This window comes from Carettochelys insculpta, chromosome 4 (genome assembly GCF_033958435.1).
Source record: "Carettochelys insculpta isolate YL-2023 chromosome 4, ASM3395843v1, whole genome shotgun sequence".
Lineage (NCBI taxonomy): Eukaryota > Metazoa > Chordata > Testudines > Carettochelyidae > Carettochelys > Carettochelys insculpta.
This window is the reverse complement of record NC_134140.1, coordinates 131,159,521-131,180,769: the sequence shown is the minus strand read 5'-3', so window position 1 is coordinate 131,180,769 and position 21,249 is coordinate 131,159,521. Positions and strand designations below refer to the sequence as shown.

Below are 21,249 nucleotides of genomic sequence, written 5' to 3'. Positions count from 1 at the left end.
TAGGACCCAGCCAGGCTGCCTCCTACTGTTCTGGCTCAATGACAGTAGGAACATAAGAACGGCCATACTGGGTCAGACCAAAGGTCCATCCTGTCTGCCGACAGTGGCCAGTGCCAGGTGCCCCAGAGGGGGTGAACCGAAGACAATGATCAAGTGATTAGTCTCCTGCCTTCCATCTCCAGCCTCTGACACCATTCCTACCCTTGGCTAATAGCCTTTTATGGACCCAACCTCCATGAATTTATCCAGCTCTTTCTTAAATTCTGTTATAGTCCTAGCCTTCACAGCTTCCTCTGGCAAGGAGTTCCACAGGTTAACTAGGCGCTGAGTGAAGAAGATCCTCCTTTCATTAGTTTTAAACCTGCTGCCCATTAATTTCACTTGTGCCCATAATACAAGAACTAGAGGACACCAAGTAGACAACTTCTCCTTGTTCACTCTCTGCACACCTGTCATAATATTATATACCTCTATACTAGAGGATGTGCCAGGGTCACAGAACACACGCACACACATGGTGGGGGGGACAAGTACAGTCCTACTAGGTAGAACTAAGGCTTGTTTCCTTCTTTACAACTGCCCCCCCAATGGGATAGCACCTCCTGGGACTTCGAAACCAGGTCAGGTTGGTTAAAACAACAGGAAGGACTAGATCGGGGTGGGAAGCTTGGGTCGGGGGCCACGTAAAAATCAGTCCAGGGCCACATGCAAATGAGACCCACCCCCTCCACCAATAAATAAGCAAATATAACCCCCAGCAACGGAGGCTAGCTGGGTTTGTGGGCCCACAGTATCTGGGATGGAGCCAAACAAACGATGAGGGGTTCGGTGCATGGGAGGGGCTGGGCTGAGGGGGCTGGGCAGGAGTGGGCTGTGGGGCATGGAAGGGAGGGGGCAGAGAACAGGTGCGCAGCAGCTGTGCGTGGGGAGGAGAGGAGGATACACACAACCACCCGCGCTGTCCCCTGCCTCTCCTATTGGCCGCAGTTCAGCCAATGGGAATGACGGGGGCAGTGCCTGCACATGGGGCTTCCCTGTAGCACACAGAGGTGCTCCCCCCGCCAGGCCCCAGCTTGTCTGGATCGGGCCCGTAAGGATCGAGTCTCCCTCCTGCAGCAGCTATACCCCCGTCCCCTCCCCTCTCCCTGCAGGGCGGGGGCGTCTGCATCGACTCGCACGACTGCGAGGAGCACCCCAAGCCTCACCGGGCAGATCCAGGCAAGATGTGGGCCAGATTCAGCCCATGGTCTGGATTCTTCTTAGTAAATCAGCTCAGGATGGACCCACTCTGTGCTAGGCACAGAAAGTGGCTGTTCCAACTCACTGCACTGACTTTCCATTAGGTGGGACGCGTACCGTGAACTTGGACTTCTACACAGCTCAGTAACACCTGCAGGTTCCCACGGCAGGCCCTGATCCGGGGCTGTTCAAACCAGCTTTCCCTCTGCAGCGATGTTCTGTCTGCCTAAAATCCTCCCATTAAATTAGGCAACGAATGCTCAGTTTGCTTGGAATGTTAACTGCCACCTGCGTCCCCTTCCAACTAAAACGCCCTCGGAGAAGTTTGCAGCCTGACTTCTGGTGCACCATCTTTTTTTCGGTCTGAGTGTTATTTTTTAAGCATGCAAAAGCTTGGCAGCAGCACTGTGTGGCTGGAGTGAAGACGAGGGCTCTGTGGCTATGCTGTAACCCCGGCTGCGTCAAATTAAGGCTGCTCAAGTGCGCTTACGCATATCATGAACTGTAGGTTACTTTATCTACCTTCTGAGGACCTGAGCCGCAACACTAAAGCCACTCGAAAGACACACGTCTTATGTTATTCTAACTACGCCTGGAATTTTGCTGGGCTGGGGGCATGAGGCAGAGTATCACAGAAGCTTAAGGAAGTGAGATACCTTCTGGTTCTTTGAAAATCCCAGCCGAGCAGACTAGCAGAATGACTATTACTGAGACACCAGGAAGCTCTCATGTAACATTCCCAGTAATTTCTTCCATCCAGGTGAGGAATAAATTTTATGTGCACTAAGGTATGTGCAGATGTGAACCACCAATAAAACACACATGCTGCTGTCTGTGGATACTCTGCTAATCAGCTGGGCAGCATTTGAATCTCTCCTGGGTGGCTGCCCGAGCACTCAGCTTATAGCAGACATTGTCCGTAAGATCTAAATGCAGAGCACCGAGAGAACATTGCACTCAAAGGAGTCTTGGACAGATGCTTCCAACCAGAAATCAGCTTGCGTATGATTGAAGCAGACAGGTCTGGTTCACAGCGAAAAGCGACCGCCCCTCATTATGCACTCAAGAGAAAATACGCTGTTCATTGAAAACCAAACACTGCTGCTGTTTCACGGCAAGTCCTGACCAACAAACATGCGAGAGGCCTTTGTTAGCAACCACACAAAGATGGAGTTCTCTGATTTACATTCAGCAAGGGAGACAACGACGGTGTTGGTTTACGAAGGGAAGACAAACGCTTCACTCATTTATGTACTAGCACCCTGGTCAACTTGCATACTGACAAAACCAAGAATTCACAAACCACGACACTTTATCCTGACAGCAGTTTACCAAGGTTTTACCGTATAGTCCAATCGTAGCAGGAAGGTTTTTCTAAACAGACCACATGCTCCAGAGAGGACAAATGTGGAGAGAATTCAGGACCTCAAGCCCAGCTTTGCCACGGACTTCCTCTGTGGCCAGAGATTGCCTCAGTTTTTCCATGGATAAAAGAGGACTATCACCTATCACTCAGGGCTGCTATACTGCAAAGAGCATGTAAATATTGAGTATTATTAATGAACTCCTCTGAAACTGATGCCACAGCTGTCCTGCAACGACTAAAACATTGAGCCCTAATGGAATTGCGTATGGGAAGGGTCACCATACGGAAGGTAAAGCTATCAAGACCTGGAATAATCTCCACGAAATGGACTTCGGTGGAGCTGGGCCGCTTTACACCAGCCACAAACGTAGCCCACGTGTGCAAAGGTTACCTTCCTGCTCTACTGCAATGCAAGAGACCAGAGAGAGAGAGCAAAAAAGCCAATGCGAACAAAGGGAAGGTACCTTCACGGCATAGGTGGCAGCAGGGTCCTCGGAGCAGGTGGCGCAGTAATAGACGGCATCCCCGGAAACGCAGCAGGGCTTGTTGCACGTCAGCTTAAAGAGCGACCAGCTGCTCTCGTTGAAACGCAGCTCGTTTCTCTGATCGCGCATGAAACAGTCTTCGCACTTTGCAGCGAGGCGGCGGAGGGATTCTGCATACAGCCCCCGCAATTTGGCATACACCCCCTCTTTGCTGTCAATGTTGCTGAGCAGGTTGTGGAGCTGAAGGCTGGAGACCGAGGCGGCCTGGCCGGACGCATCGGGCTGACAGGACGGAAACGGCTGCCTGGTTCTGTTCTGCAAGCAGGAGCGACTGCTCTTGCTCGACGTCAGACTCCAGTGGCCATTCCCTTTGCAGGCGTCTTCCAGCGATTCAGAGGAGGAGAGGGCAGCGTGGCGAGTGGATCCCACGCAGGAGGAGAAGCTGAACGGGGATTCTCTTCGGACACAGACATTGCTTTCAGAGTGGCTGATGTTCAACCTGGGGCTGGGGGGGTTTGCTGGTCTCCCCGGAGAGCCTTGGCCCCAGAAAAAGCCATCGGGCGACGAAAGCGTGCGGCTTACTGTCTTCTTCTGGGGCAGGGGAGGTGGCTGCGCAGGGGCACCCTGAGACCCATCCTGGTTGGCACCTGCGGGGAAAGGAGCAGAGGAAAAGGTTGGATTTTCAGTGCAAAAGGGCGAGGGGCTCCGTTTGGGCCTAGACGACCCAGGCTGGGTTTAGGAACCAGCGCTCGCTGGTGTAAAACACCAGAGGAGATCTTTAAAGGCTCATACCACAGTGACGCACCCCATTCCCGTTACAGATCCATCAATAAGAGCCAGGGTCGGAATAAATAACTGACCCAACAAATGCAGAACAACAGACACGCTCATACGCATCTCACACACAACCCGAGTCTCCTCCGGCTCCTACGAGCTGTAACCACCCACAGGCAGGCTTGAACCTGGGACCTCAGAGCAGGAGCCTCTACAATGTGAGCAAAAAGCCAGCTGGCGCTCATCTAAGGCTGGAGAAGAGACTCATTTGCTCTCTGTGTGAGCAGTGCCACTACCCAGGACATCACCGAGCGAACCACACAGTGACAGCTCCTCTGGGTCTACTGCCGGAGAGGAGCTGCTAGCGAGAGCTGCTCTTATGCTCTGAACGGAGAATTACATTGCAAGGCCACAGGGAAACCCCTAACCCCCAGGTTACCCGAGGAGCAGCAGGCCAACCAGCTCACAGTGAATAAAACCACCAAATCTAGGCCGTGATTTCAGGTAAAGCAGCCCAGGGAGCTTTAGTGGGCAGGGGGGGAGTCCTATGGAAAGCAAGAGGAGCCAGGCTCTGTTTGTTGTGGGCATATTCCCTGAAAGCACCTGCCATGCAAATGAATACAAGTAGGTGTGCTCAAAAACTTCACCAACTTTCTGCCAGCCAGAACGCAGCCCTTTGTACAAAGGCGCCGACTGCATTACCGCTACACCCGTATTTGGGGACGTAGTAACAACATCACTAGGGCACGACGACGTGGCGGCACGATCTCGTTTTGCCGCTGTAGCTTCAGACAAACAAGACAAGGGAACCGGGTGACAGAGCTGTACGAGATTTCCCTTAACCTGGCTCTAACCTGATGTGGCCCACTCTGCAGAGGTGTATCGGAGACCGTGACTGAGGCATGAAGGGACTCGTGAATCTGAAGCGCACCTGGTAAGTCAATATCTTGCAAGGCTAGCTACCACAATACCATGCATACACCTGTTGTCACAGGGAGGTGACACCGTGAACAAGAATCAGGCAGAATTATCTCCTGCCAAAAGTCAAACTTGTCTGCTTGAGCTACTGGCTGAACAGGTACAGGTTGAAGCTTTCTAATCCAGCACCCTCGGGACCTGACTGGTGTTGGATGAGAAAATTTGCCGGACCATGGGAGGCCAAATTGTCTAGCACATTACCAACATTTCCACGGCTTACCAGGCTCTTAGAAGACACTTAGGGGCAAATTACAGCTAAATAACGGCACAGAACACTGAAAGCCAGGACTGGTGACTGGAAACAAACTTTACAGGACCACGGGAAACTTGGCCACATCCAAGATAAGGGGTTACCCAGCTAACTAAAATCATGCCAGTTTAAGGATGTTGCTGGATGAAAACGTTCCGGATTAGAGAGGTTCAACCTGTAGGATGAGTGGACGTGGAAGGGCTAAAGGGCTATTTCTGAGTGCAGTTATTGGTATGTACAGAATTCCACATTTGTAAGTTCGACTTTCATGATAAAGCGCTCGCACCACTGTACTTGTATTAACTACACTCAAAAATATGAATTTGGGGTTTTTTTACAGTGCAAATATTTTACCATCGAAAAGAAACATGAAGCAAGCAAGGCCCACTTTACCTTCTGTGTTGTAACTGAACATATTCAAAAATGTAGAAAATATCCAAAGTTACAATAAATGATATTCTATTGTTGTTTACCAGAGTGACTGAGTTTGCAAAATCACTTGACAGCCCCAGTTTATTCCCGCTGCAGGAGCCCCACCCGCCTGCGTCAGTTGATGAATGCTCCGAGATGTGCTGCTGTGACATTTTCCTGCCCCAGCCCCCAAACAGAGATGTACCTTGAGACAGGGGAGTGCAAAGTGGGGGCAGGCCCCTCAGAGGGGAAATGACATTTCAGAAGGGGACCTAACATGACTGGCTGCTGGGTCTCCGGCTCAGCAATCTCTTAAAAGCGTTGCCATGTGTTACTGCCTGTACATCTGTGTACTCACATTTATATCCCTACTCATACAGTTCTTACCTTCTACAGATTTATTTTCTTACACGTGCCTAGAGTTTGGTTTTTCTTTCATATGAAGGTAACCAAAATTTCCCTCAGTTTGGATGACATTACACAGGTTGGGGGGCCCAGCTAATTGTAAGGATGAAAAGTGGGGCCCAAGCTAAAAAGTTTGCTCACCTCGGCCTTAAGAGGTTTATTAACTTGCGGCTACAATGACTCGTGGTGTGTATAAAACCTCAAGAAGTCCTTCAACATCGCTGGTCTTGCAGCACAAACGTGGACAATATGAGAATATCGAAATGTGGTGCGCAGCGCCCGTCAGTTATGGCAAATCATGCCGGGGGGCGGGTATCTCCAGGGTCAGCGAATGATCGGAGTTTGTAAATGGTGTTTTGAAGGAGGAGGTTGCTACTGGATGGCACTTGAAGAAACACTGTGGCACAGTGCCAGTCGTAAAGCTAGCGTATGGTAAATGGCTAAACTCTGAAGTCACTTGTGAGGGATTCAGAATGAACTACTGAAGGGCATTTGTTCTGCAAAAACAAAACAAAGCCCGGGTATTTCGCAGGCTACAGGAGCTCAGCAATTGCAGAGGCTAGGCCAGGCAGACGAAAGGAGAGCCACACTCGTTCCATACAGCTCAGCTCTGCAGAGGGAGCATTGTCACAGCGGGGTGGAGAATGACACACTGAACTCCCAGCCTTGCCACGCACAGGACAAGGTTCGAGTTCAGCCGGGAGGCGGAGATTCAGCTAACCCCACCCTGCTAACAAAGTCCCCCTCTGACTCAGCCCACGCAGTCTCAGAGCTATTCGCTGTAGGACTGGCCTCCTCTTCACATGCCTCAGCTGACTCGTGTACACAGAGGAGAGTGGCTCTTGGCACCTGGCTCCGTTCAGGCAGCTGGACTTTATGAATGTTTTCCTCGCTCGTTAAAGCTGGCCGGGACTAAGGCAGGTCCTTTGCCACGAGGGGAGAGTTTTACCACCGCAAAACATAGGAGTAAAACAGCTGTCGTTCACAAGAGATGAAAAATTACAGCACATTATTAATGGGTGCTGGGGAATTTATGAGAATAAATAGCTGTACCTGACAACCTATATATTTTTAAATCATTTAACACTAAGTTAAAAACTTCCTACCCTCCACCCTCCGCTAAGATGTGTGCGCGCAGACCGAGACCTGTGCAGCCTCGGGGCAGAATCTCGCCTATCACGGGCAGGACAGCAATAAATTCGGTTTCCTCTTTGAACCTGGCTTCTAGGTTCCAATGCCGACATTAACAGATCGTTTGTAGATTACCCAAGTGTAACGCTGGCCACGTGTTCATTAAGGGCCTTTGCAGTAAACAGAACTTCCTGGAAGCGAGAGGTGCAGAGACTGTGAACGGGGATAATGGATCACCTTTCCCCTGTAAGTTACTGGTTTGAGTTGGGCTACCAAGGGAGCGGTTACCTTCCATAGCCGGTCAGTGGCCCACATGAAGGCTATCGCTTTGCTGCCAAAACTCAGGTTAGCATCCAAAAATCCTCAAAAGAAAAAACATCACCAGAGGGCGTCCACACTCGCTCCTTCCGGAAAAAGATCACATCCACCCGTGGGAGGGGCACCCACATCAACACCATGAGCAATGCTTTGTGGGTATGTAGCCCAATGCACTGCTGTGGGAAGGCAGAGCTGATCCCTGCTCATCTTGGGATTCCCTCCAAGTTCTCTCACAGCCTCCTCAGCTCCTGGGGGAGCTCCTCCTGCTGAGGAATACGAAAACAGGTCTGCAGCCTGTCCCCCTCCTCCTCCAGCAGCTGCCTGTCTGTGTGTCCCTAACGCAGGGCAGAACAAGAACACTCGTAATTTTCTCTTTCATCTCCAAGCAGAGCAACACATTCAGCTGTCACCTATTGCCCAGAGCTTTGAATGGGGAGGGGCTCGTACATGCAGGACAACAGAGACCAAACACGGAGCAGAGCATTCAGGGTAGGGCATTGTGGGATACTGGTGGAGGCCAGCTCTGTCAAAAAAACAAACAGTAGAGTCTACACTGGCTCTTTGTCAACAATAAAGGGAGGGGAAAAGCCTGGCAGTGAGTGCTTTATCCACCGAAAGGCCGTTTCTGGTGACAAAACTTGGTAGCGTAAACATAGCCAAAGTAAATTTGGTGATTTCAGTTCACACTGCAGGCACATCCGCCATCCTCAGCACTCACTGGTAACCCCACTGGTCAACTGAGCCAAGAAGCCAAAGGCTGAATGGTCACGGAACACGAATGGTCATGCAGCCCTAGAGATTGTGCTGGTAGGTCACAGCTAGGTCGCATTGGTGGGGCAATGTGAATACTCATTCAACCAGGGCTGTAAATCCAGCAGATTTAGGGACTCTGCAGATGCAGTACAGTACAAATAAGCCAACACTCTTCCAGAGGAAAATCCATTTTGGTATTTCTCATTTTAAAAGGCTAACTGACATGGGGCGCAGGCTTCTACTCTCGCAGGCGTGGGAAGCCCAACTTCAGGGAGAGAAGGCTCCCCCTTCACTTTCTTTGAGCATTGCAGGAAAATGTCTCCCATTTGTGTTCGGCAAGCCATCACCAGCCACCGACAACGCTTCCTTAGGGGCAAGAATCACCACCTGCTGGCATCCTCCTCTGACGGGTGGTGGGTCAGGCTGCTGGGCAGAGATCTAGGAAGGCAGCTGAAGCAGAGGACCTACCAGCCATTATGGGGTCCCAGATGTCCTACTGCTGCAGAACTCACTGTAGAGTCCACAGCTTCTGTTATGTTTGTGCTCCAGAGTTCAAGCTTGAAAAAGGGTCTGAGTCACTGCTCTGCCTGGCCCTCAGAGAAGAGGCCCAGATGTTGCACGCGGCAAGAGTGACTCTGCAGCCTTCAGCACAAGGGGCATTTTTGAGGGGAAGTTCTCTGGCCCATGTCATGTAGAAACATCAGCCTAGATCACCACACCAGGGGAATCGATGTGCCCGCCAGCTAATCTGGGTTGCTAGATGGCCTCCTGGGTGCTGTTACATATGAATGTAGATTACTCCAGTTGTTTATTATTTCTGGGGCAGCATTGCTGAGAAGCCCCGACCAGTGCTAGGTTCTGGACAAACACGTACAGTAGAACCCCGAGATATGCACACTCAAGGAGCGCGTTCTCGGGTTAACGTGTCTCAGAGGCAGGGAGCTGGTGCCTGGCTCCCCACTGCTCAGAGGAGTGGGGAAACTGCCCTGGTCAGTTTCCCAGCTCCTGTCAGTGGCAGCAGCAGAAGAAACTGACCAGGGCAGTTTCCCCTCTCCTGTGAGGGGCAGGCAGCCCAGAACCAGGCTCTTGGCTGCCCACCACTCACAAGCGACAGAAAACTGACCAGCGCTGCTGCACTGGTCAGCTTCCTGGCTTCCCCGAGTGACACGAAATTTGACTTCTGCGGGGTCGCACAAGAATGTAATGAAGAGACAGTCCCTGCCCCAGAGATCTTATGACGTAAATGAGATAGAAGGGGCCTGCAGGTGTTCTAAACTGAGCCAGGGGCTGGCTGGAAACCTAACTAGCCCAAGAATCCAGGGAGCAGGGCCACGGAGGGGAGGGCAGGGCAAGGCACAGCAAAGAGGGCAGTTGCCTCCAGACCTGAGGTTTCAAAGGGGCCCGGAGTGGCTGTTGCCAAAGTAGCAGCGATGGTGGCTGGAGTTCTGGGCCCCTCTGAATCACTGCTGCTGCGCACAGCTGGCGGGGGTGGGGGGAGGACACCTTGGGCTGCAGGGAGGGATGATGCCCTAGGCCCCAACCCTTCTCCCATCCCCCCTACCCCTTGTTCCAGGGTGCGGAGCCGGGGCCCCCTCCCATCTTGCCCTGAGACCCATGGCACCTCTTGGCACTGCTGCCAGGGAGACCGAACCAGTTTCAGGCCATCTTTGTCTCACCCCGAATGGGTGCTGTGTTGAACACAGCTCAGCCGCAACCAGGAATCTGGCCCTAGGTTTCTTGCCCTTCTGACTGCAAAGGAATCCTTCAGACAGAGCCAGCCAATACAGCTCAATCTGCCTGAGTCTGCAGACAGCCCCAAACCCCAGTTCTGAGAGGTGCCCCGTTCGCCATGGAAGGAGCACTTAAATCTGAAAGCTCCCAACGGGGCCTGGACTGGGTGGCCTCTCTCCGTCCCTTCCAGTCCTATGATCCTATGCTGTGAATTTCAATGCCTTCATGGTCCCCCATTTCACTGCAAAGCATTTTACCATCCCAAGAACACGACGAGTCCACAACTGCACTTTGTCTCTGAGACCTTCCCCACGTGCCACAAAGGTCCGCCCAGGCACTACCCAACTACTAAAACCTCCAGCTTTCCCTCAACTACTTCCACAATCGTCCTTCACATCAAATTCTACCACACACTAAAAACTCAACACGCAGATGCAATAAATCAAATGTAACATCCAGTCCCCAGTGCTGGGTAAGCTACACTGACTGGATTATCCACTTCCAAATGGGCCTTCATAAAAAACCCTCCCACTCTTTTACTTTATCTGAAGTACAGCAGAACCACCAATTGACTGCACTGGACCATTGCAGAATGCCTGGAACTCACAATTAAGTTTTGGCTCAAACTTGCCTGCAAAAATCAACTGGATCTTGAGTCTTCTGACAGGCCGATGAGTCTTACACTACATTATGTTCATTTACATTAGCAAACAAAATGACTCCTTTATTTTCAATTTCTTCAGAAAATTAATTAAAATTCCTCGCGTGGAACAAACAACGAAGCCCTTTCCCCTTCTGTTCGCATCTCAGAGCTATAGGTTTAGATAGCAAGAGAGCAAGAAGTCTGACATGCAATAGGATTTTTTTTCCCCTTTTATGATTTCCTGGCTCACTCCCCCTCCTAAATTCTGAGCTCGGGCTGGAAAAAATGTCATTTCCAGACAAACTCGCTCTGACTTTGATCGCTAGGAGTCATTGCCTTGGGGGAGGCAGAAGTTCCATGACATGAAAATGGCTATTTGGAAAGGAAATTATTGCAGGATGGCGTAACGTGTCAGTATACACCTCGGTTTAAATACATCCGGGAAGGAACGACTGTAGATTATCTACTGTTCAAAGGAAATCCCAGCGAATGAAAGAGGCTTTTTCCCCCTTCTTCAAAAAATACTCGTTTGCTATACATCACGCTCACCCCTTTCCCTCTTGCTACATTTGGTTTCCTCTACTAGAGTGACAGGATGTCGTCTGTCAGCCCGCAGCCCACTGAGGAAGTCGCACGTCAAAGATGAATGATCCTCTGTAGCTGTGATCTTGGAGCATGTACAGCGTGTCTACCGACTGGCCTGGGAGGATGTGGGTGGAATGGCTGGCCCTGAGGCTAAAAATAAAATCAAATAAAAAGCAGCAGCAAAAACGATTCTGGCGTTGGCCAGATTACAAAACGGGTGCTACTCTGATGTAGCCCAGGTGGTCTAGAGAGAATCAATCAGAAAGTTAATAAAAGTCGGGAGAATTGGACAGCTTGAAGGTTGGTAACAGGATCGCTCACGTGAGGTCACCACCTTCAACTCCAGTACTTGTCTGCCACGACAGAGCCGAAGGGCTGGGACTGTAAGGACAGCAGGTGGCCTTCCTCCAGACCCTCGCCATCAGCTCCCTCATCCTTGCCAGCAGTCTCAGCAGAGCCAACACAGGCTAGATGCTGCTCACGCTGACACCTGCAGAAGCATTGCCACCGCCTGCAGTCGCAGCGCTGGTATGGAAGCGGGATTCCTCTCTCTAAAGGGTTCCTCTGGGCCAGAGCTGAGCCACAAAGCGCAGGGAAATCTTGTGCTGCCAAAACCACACTCATTCTATGGTCTAGATGGGGCTGGCCAACCTGCGGCTCTTTGAGCAATTGAAAGCAGCGCCGGCTGCCGCTCTGCGCACGCGCCCCAGCTCTTGGCGGGAGACGTGTCTGCTGGCAGCTGCGGCGGTTCCAGTTATTTACTGGCATTGAGTTTGAGTGGAAGGTGGGGATGCCTGGCTCTGGGGGAGCGCGTTGGAGAGGGGCTGGAGGTGCCTGGTCCTGGAGAAGGGGGCGAAGGCATTGAGCCATGTATATCTACAGAGAGAAATATATCACATGTGGCTCTTTGAACTCTCTCCATGTGGCTCTTCATCCACTGGTTGATCACCCCGATATACATAGATCTATATAAATAGAAAAGATATGGATTTTGATCTAATATGTGGCTCTTTGAACTCTATCCGTTGCTCTTAGTACCTAACTGGTTGGCCTCCCCAGCCTAGACCAACTGCATGTACAAGGGATTTCAGCCTTCGGGCTGTCGACTGCAGCCTCTCCATAAGCCACAGACTCCTTCCCGCACACACACACGTGCAAAATGCAGCCGGGTATAATTACCTTCGTCACTGGCAGTCCTCGCATCGGAGTTGAGGCTGTCCGTGGAGCCGGCCACGAAGCTGACGTGGATCCCCCGGAAAGGGGGGCTGAGCCCCTCTGCAGAGCCGTGGCTAACCTCCTCCAGCTCAGAGCTGCTCTTGCTCATTTTCCAAGTGTGCCTGGAAAGTTAAGCAACACACGGGATCACCGCTTGTCAGGGGAAGACATGCGGCTCGGCTCCACCGTCCGCAGGCAGACAGCTGACCGATTCGGTCTGACCTCTGGTTCCTGCAGTCAAACCGGGGAGGCAGGCCTGTCCTGTTCATTAGTGCACAAGCCATACTTGGGCACCTACACATGCACACGCAGGAATATTTCACATGTCCTAGCAGCCCACTAGAGAATGGACACACTTCCCTGTGTAAAAATGCTCTGTGAGCAGGGTTCCCTCTAATTTTTTCCATCCACGGGCAGAATAAGTGTTATGTGCACCAGAAACACACACTTCCGGCTGTAGGCGCTAATCAGCTGGGCAGCGCCTGAATCTCTCCAGGGGCAGCTGCCCAAGCGCTCAGCTTATTGGGAACACTGCTTGCGAGGTAGTATTTGAAAACTGATAATTCGCTGGTCAATCCCATCATGAACTGTCTTTAGCAACCTGACATGCAAAGTTATTAATTCCCCCAGGTAGTTTTGCTAGCACATGCTCAAACCCAGGGAGCCCTGATTACACAGGGCTGGTCAAGCCGGTCTTAAATTCATGCGCTTACCTCCTTTTACGTAGCTGTAATAAACTAGGTCCTTGGACAGCAAGAAGGAGACAAGACAAACCAGCATTTCAGCAAACAGTACAAAACCTCTTTCACTATCTGACTCCTTGACCAACCTCCCAGTGGGACTGACCCTTTAGGGTAAACCTCAGGGAGAAAAAAAGGCATTGTAAAGGGTGCCAGACTAGAAAAATGAGGGGCAAAACCCGTTCCTCTCCTTTTCATCTAAGATGACAAAATCAACAGCTGTTGAATTTCAGAAGCTTCAAACACGGCCAGCAACCTTACTGGGAACCTGTAAGAATTTCACATTGAACCAAGTCTAGTGTGAGTTTAGAAAGAGTTTCTCTTGTAACCACATAACACCGTATACTTGTTTTTACTTAAAACCTGATCTCCTTGTAGTTCAAGAAACTAATTTTATTCTTTAAAACAAACCTAGTGCTGTGACTAGCTTGGGTAACAGAGAGAAAGCCGCGTTAGTCTATATCCTATCAAAGCAAAAAGGCAGAACAGACTGGTAAGGCTATGATCTGAAGTGGGTCTGTCCCACGAAAGCTCACCACCTAATAAATTATGTTGTTAGTCTTTAAAGCGCTACCGGACTGCTTTTTTGTTTCCATTTAAGGTAGCGGACTGCCGTATACTGACCCCTTGCAGGGGTGGGGGAAAGAGGACCCAATACCTCCAGACTGACCAGCAGTGGGCTGGAAGGCGCTGAACACACCTTTCGGGCAGAAAATTTGGGACTGGGAGTGTGTTGGGGTCTCCCTGCAGCTAGTCACCAAAGGCTGCTGGAAGCCAGATTGTAGACACTATGTGGCTAACAGGCTGCTTCACTGGGGCTGTGGCTACACACAGAGGCTCAGGCTGTTTGTGAGGGACCGAGGTGGGAGTTACAGCAGCAAAACACTGAGACGCCCCATATTGCAGGACCACCTCACTGGTCTGGACTGCACCTGGGAATGTCATGCATTGCATGGCAAAATCAAAACATTTACAGGGCCAGGGCTGCTGTACACAGATGTCAGGGTACCAGGGAGTTTATTAACACATACGCCTGCACACACTGAGTAAAATCTCCATCCCAGTCCCTGGAAGCTGGTGTCAAAAAGCCTTTCCATGCCAAGAGCCTGGCACGACGGACCTTTCGTTGTCATCACAATGCTACAGGGAAAGCTTCTTGCGCCAGGGCTGGGACGCTGGAGATTCCCTGCATCAGCCCATCAGTACAGGGACTCAACAGAGACACAAACCAAATCCTACACCCGGAAACAAACAAACCCAACAACCAGCAGTGCTCTCACTCTACTCTGCTGCTCTTTTCATCAGCTGCTGTCAAGTCTAGGCTCCTCAACAGCATCACCTCAGAGCTGAATGAGTCCCAGCAGTCAGTCCACACACAGAGTTAAAGCAGATGGTACGTGGACCACAAACCTGGCACTTGCACCTCAGAAACATTGTGGAAGACAACTGAATGAATCGTATCTAGCGCTTTTCATTGGGAGATCTCAAAGCACTTTCACAAACGAGGGCGGTGTCGTTTCACCCCATGCTGCAAGTGCGGAAACAGAGGCACGGAATTAAAAATGCTGTTACTGATTCCATAACTGCGAATGGCTCCTGGGTCTGGCCCTCAAAGCAGCACTGTAATGATAGGATCGAGCAAGAAGCTGAGTCTCCTGGCTTATTTCGAGACAAAGGATGTACTGCATGGAAAGTAAAGAATAAAGATGAAGATTAAAAAAAAAAAAACTATTTTAAAACTTCCATTATTTTCTAGGCACATTTCTATCTAGAAATATGGAAGAACTGTTTCTACCACACCAAAGGTAGTATTTAAATTGATTATGTAGAGTAAGCCACAAACTATCATCCATCCATTCGCTTTCAAGATAAGCAATACACATTGCTTTTTCTACATGTTTTTTCCCCTGGCAAATAATAGAACAGACTTGAAATCCGTTCATTTTACAATGGTGCAAATCCACTGGGTTTGGTCACATTTCATACTCTCTGACTGTATGCAGACTGACTGGTGATGGTTAATTATTGGTAAGTAATTATCAAATGAAATAAAAATTTAATTCATAAAGTTCAGCAGAATAGCCCTTAAAAAATTGTATAAGAAGACATTTACAGAAGGAGAGCGAACTTCCGTAGCGTGAGCTGACTGCTTAAAAACCCTAAATAACCTACACTTCCTACTCAAAAAGCTGAATAAACCAATAACAAAAAAGTACATAGAGGTTCTCCTACCAGCTTATAATAGACTAGTCACACAGAGTTCCTCTTCTGCATCACGCCAAATGGGTGCGCAGACAGAACAAAGAGCTGTTCTTTAAATATGGTTACTACTTCTTTAGAAGAACTGCGCGTACGACAAATTATCTGAGCTAATGCTTTCATGCTTTTTAGAGACCGTGGTAAGCACTCCCTCCTCTCTGGCATCAATCTTCCCCTAGCTATGCAGGCAGAAAAATTAAAGCAAAGGACAGAAAAAAGCCATTCCCAGACCTCTCCTCTAGTAGGAACATGCTTGATCTAAAAATATTAAAGGGAAGTTAAGAATAAAGAGCTGAGTTGACTCTGGGCATATTTCCTCCGAAGACAATGGCCATATGTGAAGGATGAATTTGGTGCATACATTTTGTCATTGCAGTAAGCTTCCTGGTTTAGACAGTTTGTAAAACTTGAAGGTTATCTTACATGTCACAACTATCTATTACATTTAGAAATGGAAGTTAATTTGCAATGAAACATGTAAAAATGGCTACACAACACGTCGTTTTACATTCCTTGTAAAAAAACCCCTTCCCACAACTACCAATACTTAAATTGTGCGTTTCTGTCAACGCACGATACCAAGACACTCAACCCCACATGCACACCCATGAATCAAGAAGTTCTCTTAATCAGTCGCAACACTAGAAGTCCAAGTGATACTCTGGAAAGATCCAAAGGAAAAAAAAATGTTTCAAATGTAAAACTAGACTTGATTTCCCCATTTGTAAGGAAGACACGTACAGGTCTTCTTGTCACAGAATCATGCTTTGAAAAACAAAACTGACAAAGCTATTTCATTCTCTTTCCTTGGAGTACCTTTCAGTCCACTGCACCAAAATCTGCCCAGGTCTCTTACCATCCTGGTACAGACCAGGAGATGAGGAGATGCAACTTGGTTCAGCAGAGTCTAACGTCCTTGTGTACAGCCTCGCAAGCCCCTTTAGCACACAGCCGTGACACAAGGGTGTTCCGAGCCACCATTTTGGAACCAGATGCTCCTGTGGCGAAGGCAGTTGGATTCACACAGCCCAGCAGTGTGGTGAAGTCAGCAGTGCCGAGCGCATTCCGTCTCCCCCCGGTACCTTAGCGACTTCTGTAAAATACACTTCCTGAACAGGCACCAAACTGAAATAGAAATTGCTGCTGCTTGCATGCCAGGCAGCTCTCAGGCTCAGATGTGACTGCTTAAGGCAGCCGGTAATCTCCAGTACAGTCTAGCTGTCTGCTCCACTTTCCCCTCTCTCTTAGGGAGGGTTTGGGGCTCAGCTCACAACGCCAGCCTATCCAGTAGGGTCAGAGCAAAATAATACAGACGATTCGCAGAGAAACTGAGGACCAGATGCCTTCACTCAGGTACATTTTACATTGACGTTCAATGAAGTTTTGCCTAACTAGGCCTGACGGGGTCTGGCCACAATTTGGAACTGGTCTCAGTGTCCGTTGCTTTTTTAGGCGACGTTCTCGAGACACACCACCACAGGGGTGCCTGGGGTTATTTTCTCACTGTTGAAGGAAAACGAGGCTGACGCACATTGGTCTCGCCAGAGGGCACAATTAGGACCATCTAGTTAGTCCAACCAAACGCACCAGCCACAGCACGTCACTCAGAGCCAGAGCTGATTTACAAAGTTATGTAGGTGCATAACGGGTACTTTCCGCACCTAAATCCAAAACTCAGATCTTCCACATCGCTGCTCAGCAGCTGCCTAAGTTGCTGCTGGTAATGTCCCAGCGCTACCCAAAAAATCTGCCATTGGACACTTGTACAGCTGCCTCAGTCCTGATACTCACATATGTCTCTCACCCTAAGCCCCAGTGGGGTCCTCCCACAAGGTGTCCCTCCACCTATCTCACCTGTGGTGCCTGCTCCAGGAGCGTCCTGAGGCCACCACACAGTTGGGGCCCCATGTGATATGGAGGAGGTAGCAGCCTGCGTCTCCCCCTCGGCCCTCATTTGTAACCTGTGGAGCAATTCCCTGTTCAGGCACATCTGTCCAGTCTCAGGAGTCCTCCCCAACACGGATGGGGTATTCTTGTGTCGCTCAAGCATTCCACTGGGTATAAATTATTCACCGAGCTAGTGGACGGCAGAGGATGACTGTCACCCAGTGGTTAGGGCTCCACCAGGGAGGGGGGAGACTCCCAGTCAAGTACCTGTTAGAACAGCTATTTAGTTACCCAGAGAAAAACAGTTTCAACAGGATAGATTAAAAGAGCCATGGCCCAGCGTTAGGGCGCTTGTCTGAGAGGTGGGAAATGACGGCGCGAAACCCTGCACCACACCAGGCAGCGATGGTGTCCCACATCCTGACTGAATGTTCCAACCTCTGATCTAAAGAGCATCATCTTCTCATTCGTTATTTTACACACACACACACACACACAGAACATGTGCACCCTATTTCAAGCTTAAATTTGTCTACCTTCAACTTCCAGCTACAACCTTGCTGCACGTTTGTCTGCTTTACTGCAGAGCTCTCTACAATGAGGTGTGGCTGCTTATAAAATTGTGACGGGCTCACCTCTTAACATTAGACCACAGGACAGATTTTTCCAGACCTTGAATCACAAGAATGGAACTTCAAAGACACATTGTGTTTTGTTGATCACTGCAGCAGTGGAATTATTTCAGCTGGGTATTTTCACCCCCCGCCCCCCATCTGTGGTTCTGGCAGGGTCTGGCTCTGCTCTGAGTAATGTTTCCTGTTCTGCGGAAATTTGCTTCTGGTGATGAGCCTGGAGGGTTCCTGGAAGGCCAGAAGACAGGGGAGTGGGGGGTGTTCAGGGAAGATGTCTTTCAGGAGGGGTCCCCATCATATACGGGTTGTAGATGTTTGCGGATACCCCAGTTGGGTTCCATCGTGGGTGGCGCCAAGTAGGCATGTGGGTCAGAATGGACTTTACTGAAGCAGCTTCTTTCATGTTATTTGGGTGGCCCATTCCATGATGCGATCTTCTCTGGTGGAGTGTCTTTGCCTGGTGACTGCAGTTCGAAGGGCATTAAAGTATTTACCTTGGACTCTCCCTTCTGAGCACGTTGGGTGGTATCAGAATGCCTGGCTGTAGATAATGGGTTTTTGATGTGTTTGGGGTGGCTTCTGGATCCATGGAGGAAGCTCCGGTGATCCACGGGTTTCTTGCACAGAGGTGTCTGTAGGATTCCTTTGTCAGAGCTGATCTTGGTGCCAAGGAAGGAGATACTCGTCTGGAAGAGCTGCGGAGAGCATTTAATGGATGGGTGGTGGTTGCTGAAATTGTGGTAGAAATCTGAGGGAGTTTAAGTCAGCTGCCCGGATGATGGAAATATCACCAACTTATCTCCCGTACATCATTGGTTTTGCGGTGTGTTTCTCTAGAGCATCTTCAAGACAGCCTAGGAAGAGGTCAAAATACCCTGGAGTCATCCCCGTCCCCATGGGTGTTCCCACAGTTTCAGCAAAGTGACGCCAAATGCAAAACTGTTGCGAGTAAAGATGAAATGGACGAATTTGGCAATGTGGTTGGGGTGGATCTCAGAAGGTTGTCCATGGTCTGTAAATACAGGAGTCAAGCAGCCATACTGGTGCTGGGAAAGGCGTTGGTAAGTGATGTGTGGTGGCAAGGATAGGGCTCTGAGGGAGGATGTTAAGGTTGTGGAGCTGGTGCGAGAAGTTGGTGGTGCCCTGGCGGAAGCTGGCCCTATGGGAGATTGGTGGTTTGAGGAGGGTTTCAAAGGGTTTTCACAATCCTTCCACAGAAGCATCATGGCCAGATACACGGGGTCTGCTGGGTTCCTTTTTTTGTGTACCCAGGGAAGCACATGTGGACATCCTGACTCCAATGGTGGGCAAGTCGAGCTGCCCAAGTTCAAGCCCGTCCAGGCCCCTGGGTCTGAGCTTGGAGGCTAGTCCAAGCTGCCACTTACGCTGCTATGTCCACATGGTTATTTTTAGCACCCTAACAAGGGCTGAGCTAGCACAAGTCTGTCTCCTGGTGCTGGGACTCGCTCTTCTAGGCAGCACAGGCACTAAGGGTTTTGCACTAGTTTAATTAATTCAGTGTCAGAACCCCACCACTAATGAAACAGGTGCAGCTTTGAACAGAGATCTCAGGTAGTGGCCTGCAACATCAACGTTACAAAGGGACACGATTCCTAATATTCAGAGAGAAATCCTCTTTTGTCTCAATCTGTGGACATTTACTTTACCTGCAAATGGGGATTTCTCTTACATAGCTGCTTTAAAGCTTGGACCTAGAGTGATGCCACTGATAATAGATAACACAATAAGAAATGGAAAGAAAACCCCAGGATAAAACCGGTTGATGTTTGTGAAAGGAGCAATGTGCTGGGGCATGTTTGTCTACTGTAAAACATTCACACTTATTAACATCCATCTTTTTGTCAAAATGTGCAAGCCCACAAAATACAAGTTCAAATGATTTTGCGAGTTATTTAATTCCAATCTTGCAGTTTCACCAACGTAGCCCAGAAGTCAGGCACTGTGTAAGAATTAAGAGACTAGAGGGCCATCTGCAACTTTGGGGTATGCCAACACAGGCCCATGGAGGGATGCTTCCCGGGGCAGGGAGACAGACGTGCACTGTCACTATATAAGCGAGCACGCTAAAAAATGCAGTGTGGCGGGTGGCTCAGGCTACAACCTGAGTAAATACCAAGAGGGCTGGATAAGGGTGTGGTCAGACAGTCCCAGTCACCTCCATGCTGCCTCAGCAACAATGCCATTTGAAGCCTTCTTGCTTGAGCAGAGCTCCTGCATCTCAGTTTACGCGCACTGGGAAGTGTGCCCTTTCCTGCTGTGTAGACACAGCCTGGGAGACAAAAGAGCTGACCACAACTTTCATGAACGGTACCTGCAAGTATTGGTCCTAAATTCTCCCATTCTGCATGAATGCATGTGCGTGCGCGCACACACACACACGCACACACACACACACACACACACACACACACACACACACACACACACAGAGTCCTGTGGCACCTTATACACTAATAGTCTATAGTTATAACAGTCTAAGGTGCCACAGGACTTCTCGTTGTTTTTGAAGATACAGACTAACACAGCGATCCCTCTGATACTTGTACACACACACACACGTACACACACACACAGAGAGCAAGAAAAGTACAACATACCACACTCGCCTTCCTGTTGGGAAGGAATTATGGTCACGTGAAAGAAGACAGGAGGCACACAAAGGGTACGGAGTCTGAAGATCTACAGGAAATTTTGGAGCAAGGTATGTGTCAGACCAAAGACACTTGCAAAACCTAGAAATATTGCCAACTTTAAATCACCGCTTTCCAAAGGATGCAAACACACCAGGCCCCCAGGAGGGCAACAATTAGCAATTTCAAACCCTACTACTTTTTAAGTGGCCCCCCCAAAAAAAAAAAGCTGGGTAAAATGCAGTCTTCACTTACAGAGAAGTCATCTTTCCCACACGACCCAGCTGATAAATCACAGACTTAAAATAAATAAATAAATAAATAAATAAAAATCCTCTGGCAGAAACATGCACGTGAAATTCCAGACTGAACTCAAAAGCGGAATCCACATAGTGGTTTAAGCAGAAACCTAGTGGTGACCTCTGCTCTGGAAAGACTGTTAACTCCCCAGAATGGAGTACACCGTTCCCATCTGGTTTGCTCATTTTGCCTACGTTGGGCCATACCGCTCTGCTGTTCCTTTCTTCAGACAGACTGCATTGTGATGCTGCAGCTCTGTTGTTAATAGCGGCACAGCTTTAGGCGCTGTACATATGAAATAACCATCCACCATCCCCGCCGGGCTAGTTTTTAATGCTGTCTGCTTTGCTGCTTAAAGCAGAACTGAACTGGCAAAGGCCAATCTGGTCAGTAGAAAAGAAACTCTCCAAGCGGGAAAGCAGGAGGGGCCAGCTGGTTTGATTGTACAAACCTATCGACTTAAACGCTTAATATTGCTGCTTGACGGTTCAGAATT

At 49.5% G+C, this 21,249-nt stretch overlaps 1 protein-coding gene across 2 annotated transcripts in view; it reads right to left on the bottom strand.

Moving 5' to 3' along the window:
* PRAG1 (PEAK1 related, kinase-activating pseudokinase 1) overlaps positions 1–21,249 on the bottom strand; it is a 47,449-nt gene that overhangs the window by 5,837 nt on the left and 20,363 nt on the right. For both annotated transcript variants that reach the window (XM_074992057.1, XM_074992058.1), the window contains exons 4-5: positions 12,249–12,406; positions 3,070–3,737 (exon numbers count right to left, since the gene is read on the bottom strand). In XM_074992057.1, coding sequence (XP_074848158.1) covers positions 3,070–3,737; positions 12,249–12,406 — 826 coding nt within the window. The remainder of the gene's footprint in view (positions 1–3,069; positions 3,738–12,248; positions 12,407–21,249) is intronic.